Source organism: Uloborus diversus, unplaced genomic scaffold (assembly GCF_026930045.1).
Source record: "Uloborus diversus isolate 005 unplaced genomic scaffold, Udiv.v.3.1 scaffold_490, whole genome shotgun sequence".
Taxonomy (NCBI): domain Eukaryota; kingdom Metazoa; phylum Arthropoda; class Arachnida; order Araneae; family Uloboridae; genus Uloborus; species Uloborus diversus.
The window spans coordinates 61063-78885 of NW_026558671.1; the positions used below are offsets into that span (position 1 = coordinate 61063).

Sequence of the window (17823 nt, forward strand, 5' to 3'; positions counted from 1 at the left end):
GATAAGCTCTGCTGTAAAAACAAAAACACGCTTTTACTGTATCGATTAACTTGACACACCCTTAAATTTATTTTACTTTCCCTACAGCACAACTACCGTGTATCTAAGCTGTAATGTGACTAAATTCCGCAAATTATGTACATTAAATACTTTTTTAAAGAATTGGAAGTATGAGTACTTTTCTGATGAAATTCACGTAACTTTACAATTCATGCAGATTAATTTTGCAAGAAAATCTTTCTTGACAGAAGAAAACGAATTGAAAATTTGGATTTCAGCGCAGACACTAAAAAAAATCTTTCTAATTTTAGGAAGCAAGTAGAGAGTTTAAATTCATAGGCTATGGTAACTGTTCTGTCTCTTGCTTAAAACAAATCAGAATAACTCTAGAAGAGGTAATTTAACATACATGTTAGGTAGCGAAAAATAATCAAAAACATAGCTTACCTTCAGGAAATTTAGCATTCCATTTGGAATTCAAATCATCAAATCCTGCAGAAAAACAAATATGAGTATTTTTTCACGTTAAAGGGGGTTGGGTTTGGTATTCATTTTTTCCCAACCCCGAGTTGATTGTTCAAGGTTTCAAATATAGGGCAGTCTGACAAGGGAATAAACATTAAAAAATAATTTCATTACAAGTAATAGATACTATTGAACAAGCATTTGGTATATAATGAAAACGTGGATGTGTGCAAAGCTTTAAGGTTTGGCTGTTTTTTTTTTTTTTTTTTTTTTTTTTTTTTTTTTTTTGAGAGAGAAAGAGAGGAGTATAATTTTAAAGTCTCTTCATGGAAAAAGATCGGAATCGCGAGCGAGTCAGTCCACACATGAATCCAAAGAACTCGATAACAAGAAAAAAAATGACGCAGCAAGAGTTTTCGAATAAAACGAAATTTTGCACATAAGAGGCCAACATTAATGTAAGAAACTGCTTACAAAGCAAAATTAAGGTTACACTCTGTGACACGATATTTTCAACATGAATACTACCACGTGTATTGAGTTACTTATTTAATTGCAACCATAATTGCCAAATGATAGGTGTCTAACATGTCACGTTTCTTAGCCTGTAACATTTTCATGCACGCATGCTTATCATGTCCATAAAAATACAACCTGAAGTATTATTTTCGAAACCGCATATTTACCCGACAATGGGATTGCTTCCTTCAGTCAAAAGTAGGGGGGAAATGTGGGGCAAAGTGAAATGGTTGAGATGACTGATCTCTTTCAAAATTAATAAATCTGAAATTGGTTTTGAAAATGGCAGCGCATGAAAAAAGAACATTCTATTTTATTATAAAATTTGAGTTGAAACAGAATTTATTTTTGGCAGTAAATTTTAATTAAAAAAAATGGAGATTTCACTTTTTTCATGGGCAAAGAAAAAAAAAGAAACTTTTCTAATAAAATATCTTCTATTCAATGGGGTCGTTTCCAAAATTTCAAAAGTATTTTTTCTGAAAGAGCATGCTTAAAAACATAGGCTCTGACCACTTTTTAATAAATTTATTTATGTAAATAATTTTTAAAAAATTAATTAAATCAGAGCGCTTTTATTGTTTACGGCTTCTGCCGATGACATCACAAATGATAAAATTCCATTCAGTGTTGCCATTCACAGGGCAAAATATTTAATTCGCATCTTTATTCACGTGTATTGCAACGATATGGTTGATAGCAAGCGTAGAGCGAAATTTTAATTCGCTGTTTGATATTCATAACGTGGAAACGTAGTAGAAAGATGCTCCAAAGTGCATCCTTTGTGACGTCATCAAGACCACGCCTTGTTTGAAAAATCGGACATTTTTAAAAAATTAAAAAGCTGTTTGGAAAATGAAAGTATTTTCTGGGTTCATGTTTTTTGTTTTGTTTTTTTTTTTTTGTTTTTTTTGCTTATTCTATCCATTTTAATGACTAAAAGTAGTACTTTTGACTGAAGGAAACCACCCCATTATAAAACATTTGTGATCAAAAGAATAAAAAGGTTAAATGAATAAATGAATAATAAAATGAATAAACAAATTAATATATGAAGAAAATAATTGAGCGAGTAAAGGCATGAATGAGAAAAAGTGAATAATTGAATAAAAAAGTGAATTACTAAATGAAGGAATGTAAATGAATTAATCAGTGAAAATGTAAATGATTTATATTAAATGACTAGCTGATCTGGCAGACCTTGTTTTGCCACATAAATTTATAGGATTTAAAAACTATTGGATAATTTACAGTTTCGTCAGCATCGCAAACTGTATCGATCGATTTGTACGAGACCAAGTCGCCAGGTCGTATCTCGAAGTTTATAAATCGTCAACCTCCATTTTTTGCTGCTAAATCTGGCTCTTTCTGCCAGCCACGCATGATGCATGTATTGTTTACTTACATCGCGGTCAATGAAAACATTTTCTTGGATTGACGATGGTGCTGAAATTAGCGAGCAATTTTATCCATTCAAAATTTTCATAGGCAGCAAATTTTCATTCGTCGATATCTGACAATAGGTCCAAAAATTTGTCAGTAAATGAATCTTTTAGCATTTGGACGTACACGTTAAATGAATATTTTCATCATTACTTGAAATCCTCGTCACTGTATCGTAAACTTTAATCTCATCAGCGACTTTTGAATGTAAAATGAAAGAAATATTTTCCTGAAATCACTTCAAGAGAGTAACAGAGTGCCTCGTTATTTTTTGATGTACACTCCGTGTGTGTTATTTTGAATATCCAGTGGCAGTTTAAGAGTCTTTTTTAAAGCTGGACGGACAAAGTGAATGGGGGCCTGATAGTTGACAAACCTTCGATTTTCCCGAAACTTTCAGGATATTGTACTAGTATGGTGAGAAGAAAAAGTGAAGCTTCTTTCCTCTCCAATTCGACTTGTTGGCTCTTGATTGGAAGTCAAACTTTAGTCGTGAGAAAAAGAGCTAAATATGATTACTTTGCTTCAAAAGCAATGATTGAACCGAGCCAATTCTTTTAAATGAGGATACTATTTAATACTAGGTACAAGCCATCATAAATACTTATGTTACTCACTCATGGCTTTGAGCGCAAACGTCAATTGAAACTGCTTTTTACTTTTTTGCCTTGTTTAGACCCGGATATCTGCTAAAGCCGTAAGTAACCCTCGGAAATTAGTACATGATTATCTACTCACCACAATATAGTACTATGGAAAACAAAAAATAGCTTTCGTTTATCTTGACTTCAGTTGAACGGTCTCAAAGTCGATGATTTTTTTAAAATGCCCAAGTTTTTGAGGTCAATAACTTTATTCGCGACGGGTCAATAGCTTTGGGACACAGCTGTAGTTATAGTCCGAGTGGTTTAGTTTAAGGTCCAGGTTAAAAATCCATGGCAACTAATCAACTTTTTCAATTACGCGGTTTCAAAGTTGATAATTTGAAACAAAAACAATCACAGTTTTAGGTCAATTACTCTAAAACTCCCGAGTCAATAATTTTGAGCAAGAGCTGTAATTATATTCTACGTAGTGTAGTTTTAAACTTATGTCAGAAAATCTTGAGATCTAATCATCTTACGTAATTTAACGGTCTCAAAAATGACGATTTTAGTAAAAGCGTTTTTTCACGAGTTTATATACGTGCTACTCAAAATCTAATGAGCTCAAACTTGCATAAATACTAGAACAGATTAACAGCCTAATATGCTTTAAGCTCCCAAAATTTCATGCTTCCAGTGCAATAAAATTTTCTGTAACCTTGACCAGAACATGGCAATTCTTCTCACAAAGCTGATCCACCATTTTGGAGCACTATATTTTGGGAGATCCCAGATACTCAGGATTTGGATCTCGGAAGCTGAAAATTTGCATAGGTAAGTTTTAAAGACATCTCAACACCTCTATAAAATTTAATCCCATTCGAGGATGATCAAGCAGGGACAGTTTGATAAATTTAGGTGTGTTGACGTGGAATCATCCTGTAATTGTGACAATTCACATGCATCTTTTATTTGACTTTTTAATGATCATAAATCAATGCTATATTTTATGAAGACGACTTGCAATTAGGTAATAGATTGAGTTCATAATTACAGAACAATTTGCATATACACTATACTAACAATATTTTTTTTATAAATGAACAAATTTATTAAATAAGGCTATAAAGTAACAATGTAAATATATTTTTTACACTAGAAAAATGAAATTTTGGGAGATAAAAGTACATTAGGCTGTTGATTCGTTCTAGTATTTATGCGAGTTTGAGCTCATAAGATTTTGAGTAGCACGTATATAAACACGTGAAAAAACGCTGTTACTAAAATCATCATTTTTGAGACCGTTTAATTACGTAAGATTATTGGATCTCAAGATTTTGACACGATTTTAAAACTACACCACGTAGAATATAATTACAGCTCTTGTTCTAAGTTATTGACTCAGGCGTTTTAGAGTAATTGACCTAAAACTGATTTTTTTTTCAAATTATCAACTTTAAGATTGCGCAATGCAAAAAGTTGATTAGTTGACATGGTTTTCTAACCTGGACCTTAAACCAGAGCATTTTTTAACATAGGAACTGCGCGACACATAGGTCGCCTAGTGAAAAAAATCTGTCGCCTAGAAGATGCGAAATCAAACCACTGGGCGACACTGGAAAATCTAAAATTGGTACACTCATTTTTGTAAACGGATTTCAAATCTTTGTAAAAATCTTAGGAAGACCTTCTTAAAAAAAAAAAAAAAAAAAAAAAAACCCATCGACTCGTACATGACGATAGCCTTCTTTTTCTACCCTTGGGGACCGGCCCACCACGCACTCGGCGCCAGATTAAGCAATCGATTAGCACCCCATCTCATTAGCTCTTTCATTGATGATAGCCGATAACCATTTCACGTCTATCTGTGTACAGGGTACAGGACCCTGCAGGGACACTACTTGGTGGGACGGGACGGCAATAAAAGCAGTTTGCGGAACGAAAACAGCTGTTTTTCAGTCAAAGATGCAAAGAGAGAGGTATTTTTTCGAAAGAAAAGCCGAAGGGTCGGGGTTGCTTCCTGGAATTCTTTTCAGTAATTTTTGCTTTAGGGTAACAGGATTATACCACACCTACCACTTCCTTATTTATGGCTTTTTGAATAAAAGGGATTCGCGCGTTGAAACTTGTAAGCACTGGCAATCTATTTTTTCTCCAGTTTCGAGGCAACAGGACTGAAGAATGATGGAGTCATTTGTAACACGTTTTAGCTGTAATTAAAAATCCTTTTAAAGTTATAATGAAATTGAAACTCATTTTGATGATTCAAACAAAGGATTTTTAAGGGTAAGTTTGGTTCGTAAGAAAATTTACTTATTTCAAAAACTTTTACTTTAATTATCCATTACCGCTTTTAATTTGTAAAAATGTTTTTGAGACATTTGTTATTTATACTATCATTTCCAGGGCCCGGATTTACATTTTAGTTATTCTTATCACGCTTAACATTTAGTTATGCTTACCTATTGCTTATCACGAAAAGTTGTGTTGAGTTTTACAAAAATGTGGCTACAAGCCTTGAATTTTAAAATTTCTAACAAATTGGAGTTGATAAGGAGGAGTGCCAAAATATGTTAAATTCAGTGTGTGCTTCAATGGAATGCCGGACATCACATAAGGTTCAGATCCAAAATTTCCATGGACATAACGTCCAGTTCCAAAACATCCGAGGGACAGAACGTCCGACGGACATAACGTCCAGCGGACATAACGTCCAACGGACACAATGTCCGACGGACAATAGGTCCAAAGACAGAACTTTCACATTTTTGGACCCAGCTAGGACATAACCTCCAGTTTTAGCAGTTTATTTCTTGAACTTCTCAATTACATGATTTGCCACTGAACAATAGGTTTCATGGAAATTATACTCTTACTCTTAGCATCGTTCATTATTCCATCAAACTCTATTCCCTTGTGTGTGTGTGTGCGCGCGCGAGAGGGGGGGGGGGGTTGCTTTAACATTGGATTAAAGTATATTCATAAAAAGAAGTATGCTTCAATTTTATTTCTTACTAAGCGTATAAATTATGAATTGTTCAAATGGGCACTATGTTACTCTCTTGCTACCTACTTTCTAAGTAAGTACCCTATTTCTTTTAAAGCACTTTGTAGATGGGTTGCAGAGGTGATTAAAAACTAACTGTATCGAAAGTCCATGAGAGCAAGTAACAATGCATTATACTTTCTTCTCCCTTGCTCTATCTCTCTGTCGACTGCCTCATTGATGTGTCGACCCCTAAAAAAATGTTACTGTGTACTATCTCAACTTGCAAGAGTACATAATTTAAAAAAAAGTTTTGTTTGCCTATTTTTCCCCGAATATTTTCGATTCCAATCTTCCTTTATATGGCTTCAAACGGCAGAATTTTACTAGATTTTTTTTTTTTCAAAATTCACTCTGGGGGAACCCCCGGGACCCCTAAATTGGGATCCCTGCATCATTCTCTCAATGCTATTCCCCTTCTTAAGGGAAATCCAAAAAGGCAGGCAAATACACATTGAAAAAACACACACACAAAAAAAACGAGCTGATGTGTGCATCACATGACTTCCTTTTACACCAATTTAATGCTATTTCCCTATTATTGCAATTTTAATGGGATTCTCTCTCTAACTCTTTAAATATCACTAGCAATGGCCACATTGAAAGCAGATTTAAAAAAAAAAAAAAAAAATCGCCAAATTTTTCGCCAAGTTGGTGACAAAACTTGGCAACCAAAAGACTGGCAATATATCGCCAAGTGACCGCCAAATTATAACACCACTTGAGTTTGCATCGAAATTAACAATGATTTCCCCCCAAAAAGGTGCAAAAGACCCCTTTAGAAACACCCGAATGCAACCAAAATAGGAGGTGCACAACTAGACCCCACTACGAGTCTATGTACCAAATTTCAACTTTCTAGGACATACCATTTTTGAGTTATGCGAGATACATACGCACATACGCACATACGCACATACATACAGACGTCACGAGAAAAGTCGTTGTAATTACCTCGGTGATGGTCAAAATGGATATTTCGCGTGTCTATACATTCTTAGGCACTTTTCCGCATGTGGTCGAATCGAAAAAAAAACTCAACATTCATTTGGGGGTGAGCAAAATGGAAATTAAGGGCGATTTTTGAGTGAAATTTTTTTTGCGAATACAATACTTCCTTTTTTGTAAAAGGAAGTAAAAAAGGGAAGAAAGAAAAGAGCATAACTTTATGTGTCTCAGGGGAAAAGACAAATATAGAGCAAAAAAAAAAAAAATCATTAATAATTTGCTTTTTAGAAAAAATAGCAGTCTTTGTATTTGCGTATGTTCCACTGTAGCACCTAAACTATTTATCCGACTTTCATGAATAAGTGTCAATTGATTCGTTATTTTGGCTCGAGTAACGTACGCTATCAATCGACTTCAACAATAGGAGGAGTTGATTTTACCTTGCAAAACTCGAATTTAAATGATTTTTTTAGAGTGGGTTTTAAATAAATTTATTAATAACCCGACTGTTAGCGAGAATCTTGAAGAGAACGAGGGTCTTTAAGGGGAAAGGGGGCGTGGCTACAGGCCAGCTGCTTAATATCATCAAACTTGTATATAGTTCTATGTTCGTCCGTGTCTGTGTGTAGTTGTAGTGAATAAAACGATGTGAAAGGCAGTGGAGTTGTGTTCTTTGTGCTCTTGTATTAATATGGTATCAACGAATTTAGCGGATTCATTTTTTGTGAACATATTTTTGGTGTCAGGAGTGGGGTGGAGTGCCACAGAGTATTTGTTGAGTTGAGAATGGTGTTGAGTGTAGTAAGGTGTTGAATTGTGCAAGAGGTGTCTATTCCCATCTTTGTTAAGAGGTACTGTGATTTTAGATTTTTGTGGAAGGTTATATTGCAATACTACATAGTTAGTAATTTAGAAAAGGTTAAATTTGAATGATGATGCTTTAATTGTGCTACTTATGTGATTTACTGTTATTTTTTATAAGTTATTATTGTGTGTAACTAATTAATTCTATTTTATTGTTATTATTCATAATGAGTATTAGAACATTAAAAAAGAGCGAGCTATTACTCGTTGCTGAGGAATTAGATTTAAAGATCCCTCCTAATGCAAAAGTAATTCAGTTGAAAGAATTAATTGAAAATTCGGAAATTTATAAGAGTGATATAGAATTCGTGGAAAGTGTTGTTCATAATATTTTAGAGGAGAATAAGCTCACATTGGAAAGAGAACTGTCAGATAGTGAAGCTAAATTAGAGTTAGAGAGAATAAAACTATCGCAGTTAGAGAGAGAATTAGAATTAGCAAGCATTAAAAAGGATTTATCACAAGTTCCAAATTCTGAATTAGAAATATCTAATCGTAGTACTGAAAGTTTAATTAAAAGCGTTAAAACATTGACAATTTCAGTACCTACTAGGGCAGAATCGTTTAATCTCTTTTTTCAGTTCGTTGAAAAGGCATTCAAAACAAAAAATGTGCCGGAACAATTGAAAGCGGAAATTCTATTAAATATTCTAGGAGAAAAATTAACAAATTTAATGGTTCACATGAGTGAGGAAGATGTAAATGATTATGATAAACTCAAAGCAACGATTTTAAAAGAATTTCAGCCAACGCCTCAAGTGTGCTTAAATCAATTTCGATATGCTCAAAAATTACCTAACGAAAATTACGTCCAATTCGCGTCCAGATTAAGTGCTAATTTTGAATATTATTGTCGGCTAAGAGATGTGAGTGATTTTAAATCAGTGTGTGAATTAATGGTTTCAGATAAACTGTTTAGTGAAATCGATCGGGATTTGAAAACTCATATAGCTGTAAAACAGGGTGAGAAATGGTTTAAACCGCAAGAATTAGGCCGAGAGTGCGACATTTATCTGTCATCGAGAGGTAAACCAAAATCTGAGTCGTTTCCCCCCGAAATCCTTTTTAGGAAGTGAAAATAAGAAAAGCGAAGGAAATAATTCGCGCAGATATTCCTCCAATACTGAGGGAAATAATTATCGTAAACGGGGTTCATATGAAATTCACCATGTAAATAAATTCCGTAGTAATAGTTCTAGAGATGTTTCAAATGTATATTTATCAGGAGCAAAAAATATTCATTGTATTTTGTGTAAAACAGGCGAAACTCATGCGATAAGCGAATGTCCGAGTTTTAAAGACATTTCGGTAAGCGAGAGATTAGATATTGTAAAAAGGAATAATTTGTGCTTCAAATGTCTCTCTTCTGGGTGCAGTGTAAAATTCTGTAAGGCAAGAAACTGTTTCTGTGGAAAACCGCATCATCAAATGATTCATTTTCCGAAAGAGGCCAGGGAGGGTAAAAATCCCCCTGAAGAGGAGAGCGCAGTTTCAACAAGTAATAATTCTTCCGTCTCTAGGTCAAGAGTGTCTAACGTTTTACTTCTAACTTGCAGCGCATATGCTAGCAATCCTAAGGATGGGAGAGGAATAAACAAATTTACGAGGATTTTATGCGATAACGGATCAGACCGGAGTTGGATTCGAAGATCCTTAGCAGATTGTTTAAAACTAAATTCCATCAGAAAGGAAAGACTGTCGGTTTTTTCTTTTGGTTCAGTAAGGCCCGTTGAGAAAATTTATGATGTAGCCGAGATAAAGTTAACAAATAGATATGATCCTAATAAAATCATTCAGTTTGAAGTTTTAATTACAGATACGATAACTGCAGCCCCTAACTCTGTTCCAAATGCAGATATTTTAAACACTATGCGTTCGCGGGGATTGATTTTGGCCGATTGTTTCGAGAGCGATATACAAATCGAAGTATTAATTGGCGCAGATGTATTTTGCCAGATTGTTGACTCTACGAGATTTGAGAAAATAAACAAAACAATTACTTGTATTCCAACGGTATTCGGTTTCGCGCTACAGGGAACTCAGTTAAGTGATTCACAGTGCTTAAAAAATGAAGTGTCGTCAAATCTCTGTGTTGCGGCTACAGACGTTCAGATTTTGTGGGAACTCGAAGCATTGGGAATAAAAGAAAAGGAGGAATTAAATTCGGTAGATAAGGCTTTCGTTGAAGAATTTGAGAATGGATTAAAATTCGTAGATGGGAGATACGAAACAAATTTAATGTGGAAAACAGATCCTAATGAGTTAGCGAACAATTTTACGTTAGCTAAAAAGCAATTTGAAGAGTTAAAAAGGGTTTTAAATGAAAATGAATGGGTTGCAAATGAATATAAGGAAATTGTGAATGAGCAAGTTAAAATGGGAATTATTGAAGAGTGTGCAAGGGATAATAAGGAATATTTTATGCCCCATAGAGCTGTCGTCAGGGCAGATAAAGAAACAACCAAAGTTCGTATTGTGTACAATTGTAGTTCTAAATCAAAGGGTAATTTATCTCTTAATGATTGTTTAGAAACTGGCCCGAATTTAAATCCAAATATACTTGATATCATTTTAAATTTTCGTAAATTCAAGATAGCCTTTAATGCAGACATTGAGAAAGCATTTTTAATGATTGGTATTTCCGAAAGAGATAGAAAGTTTTTAAAAGTTCTTTGGTATTCAGATAGTTCTAGTGAGGAATTTAAATACATGCAAATGAAAAGAGTAACATTCGGTTGCAAACCGTCTCCGTTTATTCTAAGTGCTACAATTAAGCATCACATTCAAAAGTTTGAGAATACACACCCTAAATCAGTTGAGATGTTAAAATCTTCGCTGTATGTTGATGACTTGTATTTTGGTGGAAATAGTGTGAGCGAAGTTTTAAATTTGTCATCTGATGCTGTAACTATTCTGAAGGCAGGAGGTTTTAACTTGAGGAAATTGAGGTCTAACAGCAAAGAGTTAGAAGAACTATGGGTGCAGACGGGACTAAAGGAACGAGAGTCGGTTGATGTTAGCCAAGTGAAAGTGTTGGGGTTAAACTGGAATCCAGAGCAAGATGAGTTGTCGTTGGATCTGAAAGGGATATTTAAAGGATTGAAATCATTGAAGAACAGTAAGAGGTGCGTTTTACAGACTGCAGCTAGTATTTTTGATCCGGTTGGGTTGATTGCTCCGTTTGTTGTACGTATTAAGTTATTGTTGCAGGAAATTTGGGAGAGAGCAATTGATTGGGATGAAGAGTTGCCAGAAGACTTGCGGGAAAAATGGGTGAAGTGGTGTGGAGAAACTGACAAAATGAGTGAAATAAAAATTCCTAGGCATTGTTTAGAAAGCTGTGTTGGTGAGAAGGCTGAAGTACACGTATTTTGTGATGCGTCATTGAGGGCGTATGGAGCTGTTGTATATTTCAGGTTTCGTGATAAATATGGGAAGTATAAGGTGTCTTTTGTGTTGTCAAAGAGTAGAGTAGCACCGCTAAAGAAATTAACGTTACCTAGCTTAGAGTTGATGGCTCTTGTGATAGGTTCTAGATTGGGAAGTTATCTCAAGACAGTTTTCGGAGACATGATTCAAAATATTGTGTATTGGAGTGACTCTGATTGCGTTGTACTGGGTAAAGGGTTGTGCCAAGCGTTGGAAAATGTTTGTAGCAAATCGTGTTTTGGAGATTCAGGAGAAGTCGAATCCCAGCGACTGGAAATTTTGCCCCTCGGAAAAAAATCCAGCAGATTTACTAACTAGAGGAATTTCAATGGAAGATCTGTTGTTGAATAAATTGTGGAGGTTAGGACCAGATTGGCTTCAGGAGAGTTGTGAAGGATGGCCGGAGCAGGTGTTCAAATCTGCAAGTTGTGACAATGTAGAGGTTTTACGGGAGAAAAGAAGTGAAGTAACTAATGTTATGGTTGTTCAGGTGGAACTGGTCGAAAATTTGTACAATAGAATTTCGGTTTGGAGTAAATTGCAAAAAATTGTTGCATGGTGTCTTAGATTTATTAGAAATGCTCGAGGAATGAAAGTTAATTCTTCATTTCTTCAAGTTGATGAGTTGCGAGAGGCGCATGACCAAGTAATTAAAGCAGTACAGAGAACTGTGTTTAGTACTGAAATTGCAACTTTTGAGAAAGGGAAAGTTTTGAAGTCTGGAAATTTGTCACAGTTAAATCCCTTAATTGACAGTGAAGGCCTACTTAGAGTTGGTGGACGTTTGAAAAATGCAAATTTGGCAGAGAGTGTAAAGCATCCTCTTATATTGCCTAAGAAACATCCTGTGACTGAAATGGTCATAATATACTACCATATAATGTATTTACATGCAGGTATACACTTACTTAGTGCATCAATTCGACAGAAGTATTGGATCGTGTGTGCAAGATCTGCAATTCGTAAAGTAGTGAGAAACTGTGTGACTTGTTGTAGATTTCGTTCGGAATTTTCGCAACAAATAATGGCAAATTTACCGTCAGCTAGAGTGAATCCTGGAAGAGCCTTTTTGAAATGTGGTACAGATTTCGCTGGACCGTTTCTTGTTACCCCTCGTCGTGGAAGAGGAGTTAAAGCGTTAAAAATGTACGTGTGCATATTTGTGTGTTTTATTGTTAAGGCCGTGCATCTTGAAATAGTAAGCGACCTAAGTACTGAAGCGGGCCTTTCAGCTTTGAAGAGATTCATCGCTCGCAGAGGAAAACCTCTGGAAATATACAGTGACTGTGGAACCAACTACATCGGTTCGAAAAATTATTGGAAAGCGTGTTCAAGAGATCTTGGTCAATATCTAGCCGATGAAGGTGTGTCGTGGAAGCTGAACATTCCATCAGCTCCCCATTATGGTGGCCTCTGGGAAGCCGCAGTAAAAGCGATGAAATTTCACTTGCGAAGAGTAATGAAATCACAGATATTAACTGTTGAGGAGTTTTCTACTGTCTTAGCTGAAGTAGAAGCAGCGCTGAATTCCAGACCACTTGTTTCTGCATCAGATTGTGCTGATGACTATTGTGTTCTAACACCTGGTCATTTTCTCATTGGCTCGGAGTTAAAGAGCGTACCTGAGCCTGATGTTACCAATGAGAAAATTAGCATTGGTGAAAGATATAAGCTAACATCACAAATTTCACAATCCTTCTGGAAAGCATGGTCGAAGGACTATTTAACGCAGTTGCAAGTGCGCAACAAATGGAAAACCCCATGCGTGGATTTGTGCTGCAATGACATAGTGTTAATCAAGGACGAGAATTTGCCACCCCTCAAATGGAGGATGGCAAGAGTAACTGAAACTATTGACAGCAGTGACAGCAGAGTACGTGCTGTAACTTTAAAAACATCCACAGGTGAATTGAGAAGACCAATTCACAAATTGGTTAAACTTCCTATTGTACATAAATGATTCAATGTGCATTTCATTTTATAATTTTTATTTTCCATGTCAAACGTGTACTTTAAATTCTACATTTTTAAGGTGAATTAGTGTTATTATGGTTTTTATGTTCAATCTAGTGTATTTTGTATCATTGTAATGTTAATGTGTATAAGCTTGGATGACATGGTCATCGGGGCCCCAGTGTGTTAGCGAGAATCTTGAAGAGAACGAGGGTCTTTAAGGGAAAGAGGGCGTGGCTACAGGCCAGCTGCTTAATATCATCAAACTTGTATATAGTTCTATGTTCGTCCGTGTCTGTGTGTAGTTGTAGTGAATAAAACGATGTGAAAGGCAGTGGAGTAGTGTTCTTTGTGCTCTTGTATTAATATGGTATCAACGAATTTAGCGGATTCATTTTTTGTGAACACCGACTAAGGGAACAAAGGGTAAGAAACAAGTTGGGTGTTGATTACTATTATAGTCTTATTAAGTTAAATCAATCTTTTATTGTTTAAATTTTCTATCAGCTTCATGTAATAGCAATAAATTAGGTTTACCTTTTAAGTTTTAAGTTAATGATATTCTTGTATATCAAATGTATGCTTACTATGCTTACCGTAAATTACTCACGCTATTATTTTTTGTCCATCTTAGATTAAAACGGAAAATATTTAAATAAAATAAAAGAATAAAAAACTGAAAACCGATTACGGCAAAAAAAAAAAAAATAAAAAAAAAAAACTAATTTGAATTTTGACATCTTGAATTCAAATTATGTTTTTCACAATCACGAGTGTGTGTATGTGCGTGTGTGTTTGTGTGTGGGGGGTATGTGTTTGTGTGTACGGGTTATGTGTATGTGTGTGTAGGCATGTGTGTTTGTGTCTGTGTGCTGGCATAAGTGTGTGGGTAGTTGTGTGTATGAATGTGTGTGGGAGGGGTATGTGTATGTGGGCATATGTGTGTGTCTGTGTGCAGGCATGAATGTGTGGGTAGTTGTGTGTATGTGTGTGTATGTTTTTGTGTGTGTATGTGTGGTTGTATGTATGCGTGTGTGTATGTGTTTGTGTATGTGTGTGTAGGTGCGTGTGTGTGTAGATGTGTATGTATGCGCGTGTGTGTAGGACATGGATGCAACCTGGAGACGGCTTTCGCTATAGGAGCAGCATCGTGAGGAGCCCGTCGACGGTGATGGTGCGGAGGGTGGCGGGGGGAAAAATCAAAGGAACGTCAAAAACAGTCAAGTGAGAACAATAAGCAATCGTGATTGTTCAAAAAAAAAAACCCTAAAAGATAAGAAACAAGGTAGGTGCTGTTTAATACCATCGTCTTATTGAGTAAAACCAGTAATTTGATAGGTTAGATATTCCTGTTTATTTAGTTCTATTGAAATCCTCTGCCACTTTCGCATTAATAACATAATTCAATTCAAATACCGTAGTCGTGCGGTATAGTAGAACTGTAGTTGAGAACGCACGACAACTGCATTTGAATTGAATTATAATGTTATTAATGCGAAAGTGGCAGAGGATTTCAATAGAACTAAATAAACAGGAGTATCTAACCTATCAAATTACTGGTTTTACTCAATAGGACGATGATATTAAACAGCACCTACCTTGTTTCTTATCTTTTAAGTTTTTTTTTTGCCGTATTCGGGTTTTAGTTTTTTCATCTTTTATTTTTTAGAGTTACAACTTCCGAGGGAGTGCTCCAAACCTCTTCTCCCCTACCATTATCAAAGACAAGTAAAATGCATCTTTAAGAATGCAAATTAGAAAAATTTCTTGTGGCGGGCCCTTGAATTACTCCTCCACGTCATATCACAAAAAGAACGTATTGAACTCCGTTTTTAGCACTACAATTGCAGAAAGAAATCCGCCTGACAACCCCGAACCACCCTCTTCTGAACATTATTGGACATAATGTTTGCGTTTTGAACGATTCAATTTCAAAAAACGGGCTTGGGGAGGGAGTCGCACCGGAGCGCATAATATTACGAAAGTCAGTTAGAATTACAAATAAAATTTTCCTTTGATATGGGCCCTCAAATCTCCCCTCACTCTATCATCATCAAAAAGATCGTCTAAAACTGCATTCTTAGAGCTAGAAGTTCGAAAAATAGACAGGTGAGTGACACCGAACCTCTTCAATCCTAACATTACCAAAGATCGTCTAAAATGCGTTTTCAAGACTAAAAATAGACCCCGGACCCCCTTTACTTCGGAGTTAATACAATTCTTGAGGTTTGGTTCATATCGGCTTCCTTTTAAATCAGAAGATCTATACAGCCGCCACAGAACAAACAGTACTTACAGAAATTCCACTTTGAGGCGACGATTATGCATACATTTGTTGAGAAAAAGGCTGTAACCTTCTCAATAATTTTTACTCTTATGATGAACTTGTGTCGCCTAGTAAAAATTCCTTAAAAAATGTTCTGCCGTAAACTACACCACTCGGACTATAACTACAGCTGTGTCCCAAAGTTAGATTTGCATTTCATCAATTGTGATGTCATGCGCAGAAGCGTAAAAAATTTTAACGTGCACTTCGATACAAATAATTGTTAAACATTTAAGTTTGTCAAATTATTTTAAAAAAATGATTAGATCCTTTAAGCATGCTCTTTTAGAAAAAAAAAAACACTTAAAATTTCGGAAGCAACCCCATTCATTGCTTTTCTATGATTTTTCAAAAATGTGTCAAGGTCTTTTCGGGCACCTTGAATGATTCAGGATTGTGTATTAAAATGTAAATTGATTACTTATGAGGGAATGACATTTTAGTACTTCACACTTGGAGGCAGTTTCTCAGTAACGAACGCAATAATTTTGCACTAAACACCCTCCAATTACACATCCACATCACTGTTTTCCGTTAAATAAGAAATCGAAAAAAATTTTCAACGAAAAATAATTGAAAACCCTTGTTTTATAAATTAAATAATTTGTAAATGAGCCGGGTAATAAATAGTGAAATTTTCCCCGCCCACTGCCGGGTTCGACCCCCAAACAGTTGCTGACCGAGTGCTTTACCGACTGAGCTATCCAAACAAAAAATGCATCATGATTATTATTGATTTAATTTATTGCAGCTCCACTTTTATTACTCACAGCGTGATGTTATTATGGCCTGTAGCCTTCGTCAATAAATGATCTATTCAATACTTTTTTTTTCAATTCGAACCAGTTGAGTTCTTGAGATTATCGCTTTCAAACGAACAAACTCTTCTCTTTTATATTAATAGAATTGCGAATATGTTTACATATTGCACTCGAAAATCTTTAAAACTTTAGCGCATTATATGAAAGTAGAGTTCATATTCGTTGCAAAGATCATGTTGGATATCAAGGATCGAGCTTATTCGGGGTCTTTAATGTGTTTTGTGGAACAATAGAATCGTTGATTGAAATAGAATTGCCCTTATATAAAATATTTTTTAATTTCTATATTTTATTTGGTTTCATTATCTCGTGTTAACTTATCTGAAAAGTATTTAACTCCCAAAATATGTATAAATCATAAAACATTTGTAAATGTCAAGATAAAGAAAGATACTCGAAGATTGATATAGATTTATATTACAGAAAGTATTCTTCTTGAATTTGATATTTAGATCGATAGAAAGATCGATAGAGATAAATATACCATAAAAAAAAATTATAAATGTAGGAAGATAAATTTAGAGATAAATAGGCATAAATTGACAGTCAGAAATACAGAGATAGATATAATTATATCCCGCCGAATTATTCTGTGTGTGAAATGCGAAGTGAATGGCACAAAATATTGAGTTGCGCATTTAGCCGCTAATGTAAATTCCAGTTATTCAAAAAGAAGCTAATTGAGAAAAACGCACCTGAATGTTTTATAGAATCCCTTCCCCCCTATCAGTACGGGATTTTGTACAAATGAGAGAATAGTGGAAATTTATAATGCATTAATCATAAATATAAGTAGTATACAAAATTGGAAAATAATTGCTTTTATCTGCCGTACCTTTTTTGAGGTCTTTGAATGATTTGTCCAACAATGTGTATTTTCTTTTTAATTCAGTTTTTTCACTTTTCAATACTGAATTTTCATATTCCGCAAATTCTAAGCGGGCTTCTAGAGCTTCATGCTCCTCTTTACGAACGTATTTCTCTAATTGTTTTTTCATCAACTCCTTGATCATTCTTTCTGTTTCGTTGCGATCTGAAAAATTAGAGACTCGGTTAATACTCTGAAAACATTAAAAGTAAACTTAATAGCTTGAGATAATATTTTTTTAAAAGACGTCACGTGCAAGAAATGTTTAAAGAACACTAAAACTAAGGGGCTCATTCAGCTCTGTTATGTACGGTTTGATCGAGTTCTATCTTCCAGTATAGTAGCAAGAATTTTTTTTTTTTTTCCGAGTAGGGCAAAGGAAATTTCTATCTGCACTATTGGTAGATACAACTGATCGTGTTCGATTCGATCAAGTTCTGCCAGAGTTGAATGAGCCCCTAAGGGCAGTTCACACTACGGCCGTCCGTCCCGTTTTTACTTCCTCTTACAAAAAAGGAAGTATTGTATTCGCAAAAAAAATTGTCACCCGAAAATCG

At 35.1% G+C, this 17823-nt stretch overlaps 2 protein-coding genes across 2 annotated transcripts in view; both read left to right on the forward strand.

Annotated features, from left to right (window-relative positions):
* Positions 1-10689: 10689 nt before the first annotated feature.
* On the forward strand, positions 10690-11616 carry LOC129233514 (uncharacterized). The gene has a single exon (XM_054867530.1). It carries the CDS (start codon positions 10690-10692, stop codon positions 11614-11616), a length of 927 nt encoding a protein of 308 aa, XP_054723505.1.
* A 706-nt stretch (positions 11617-12322) lies between these two features.
* LOC129233515 (uncharacterized) overlaps positions 12323-17823 on the forward strand; it is a 29405-nt gene continuing 23904 nt past the window's right edge. Inside the window, exon 1 of the mRNA XM_054867531.1 lies at positions 12323-13171. Within this exon, the coding sequence (XP_054723506.1) occupies positions 12323-13171 (849 nt within the window). The remainder of the gene's footprint in view (positions 13172-17823) is intronic.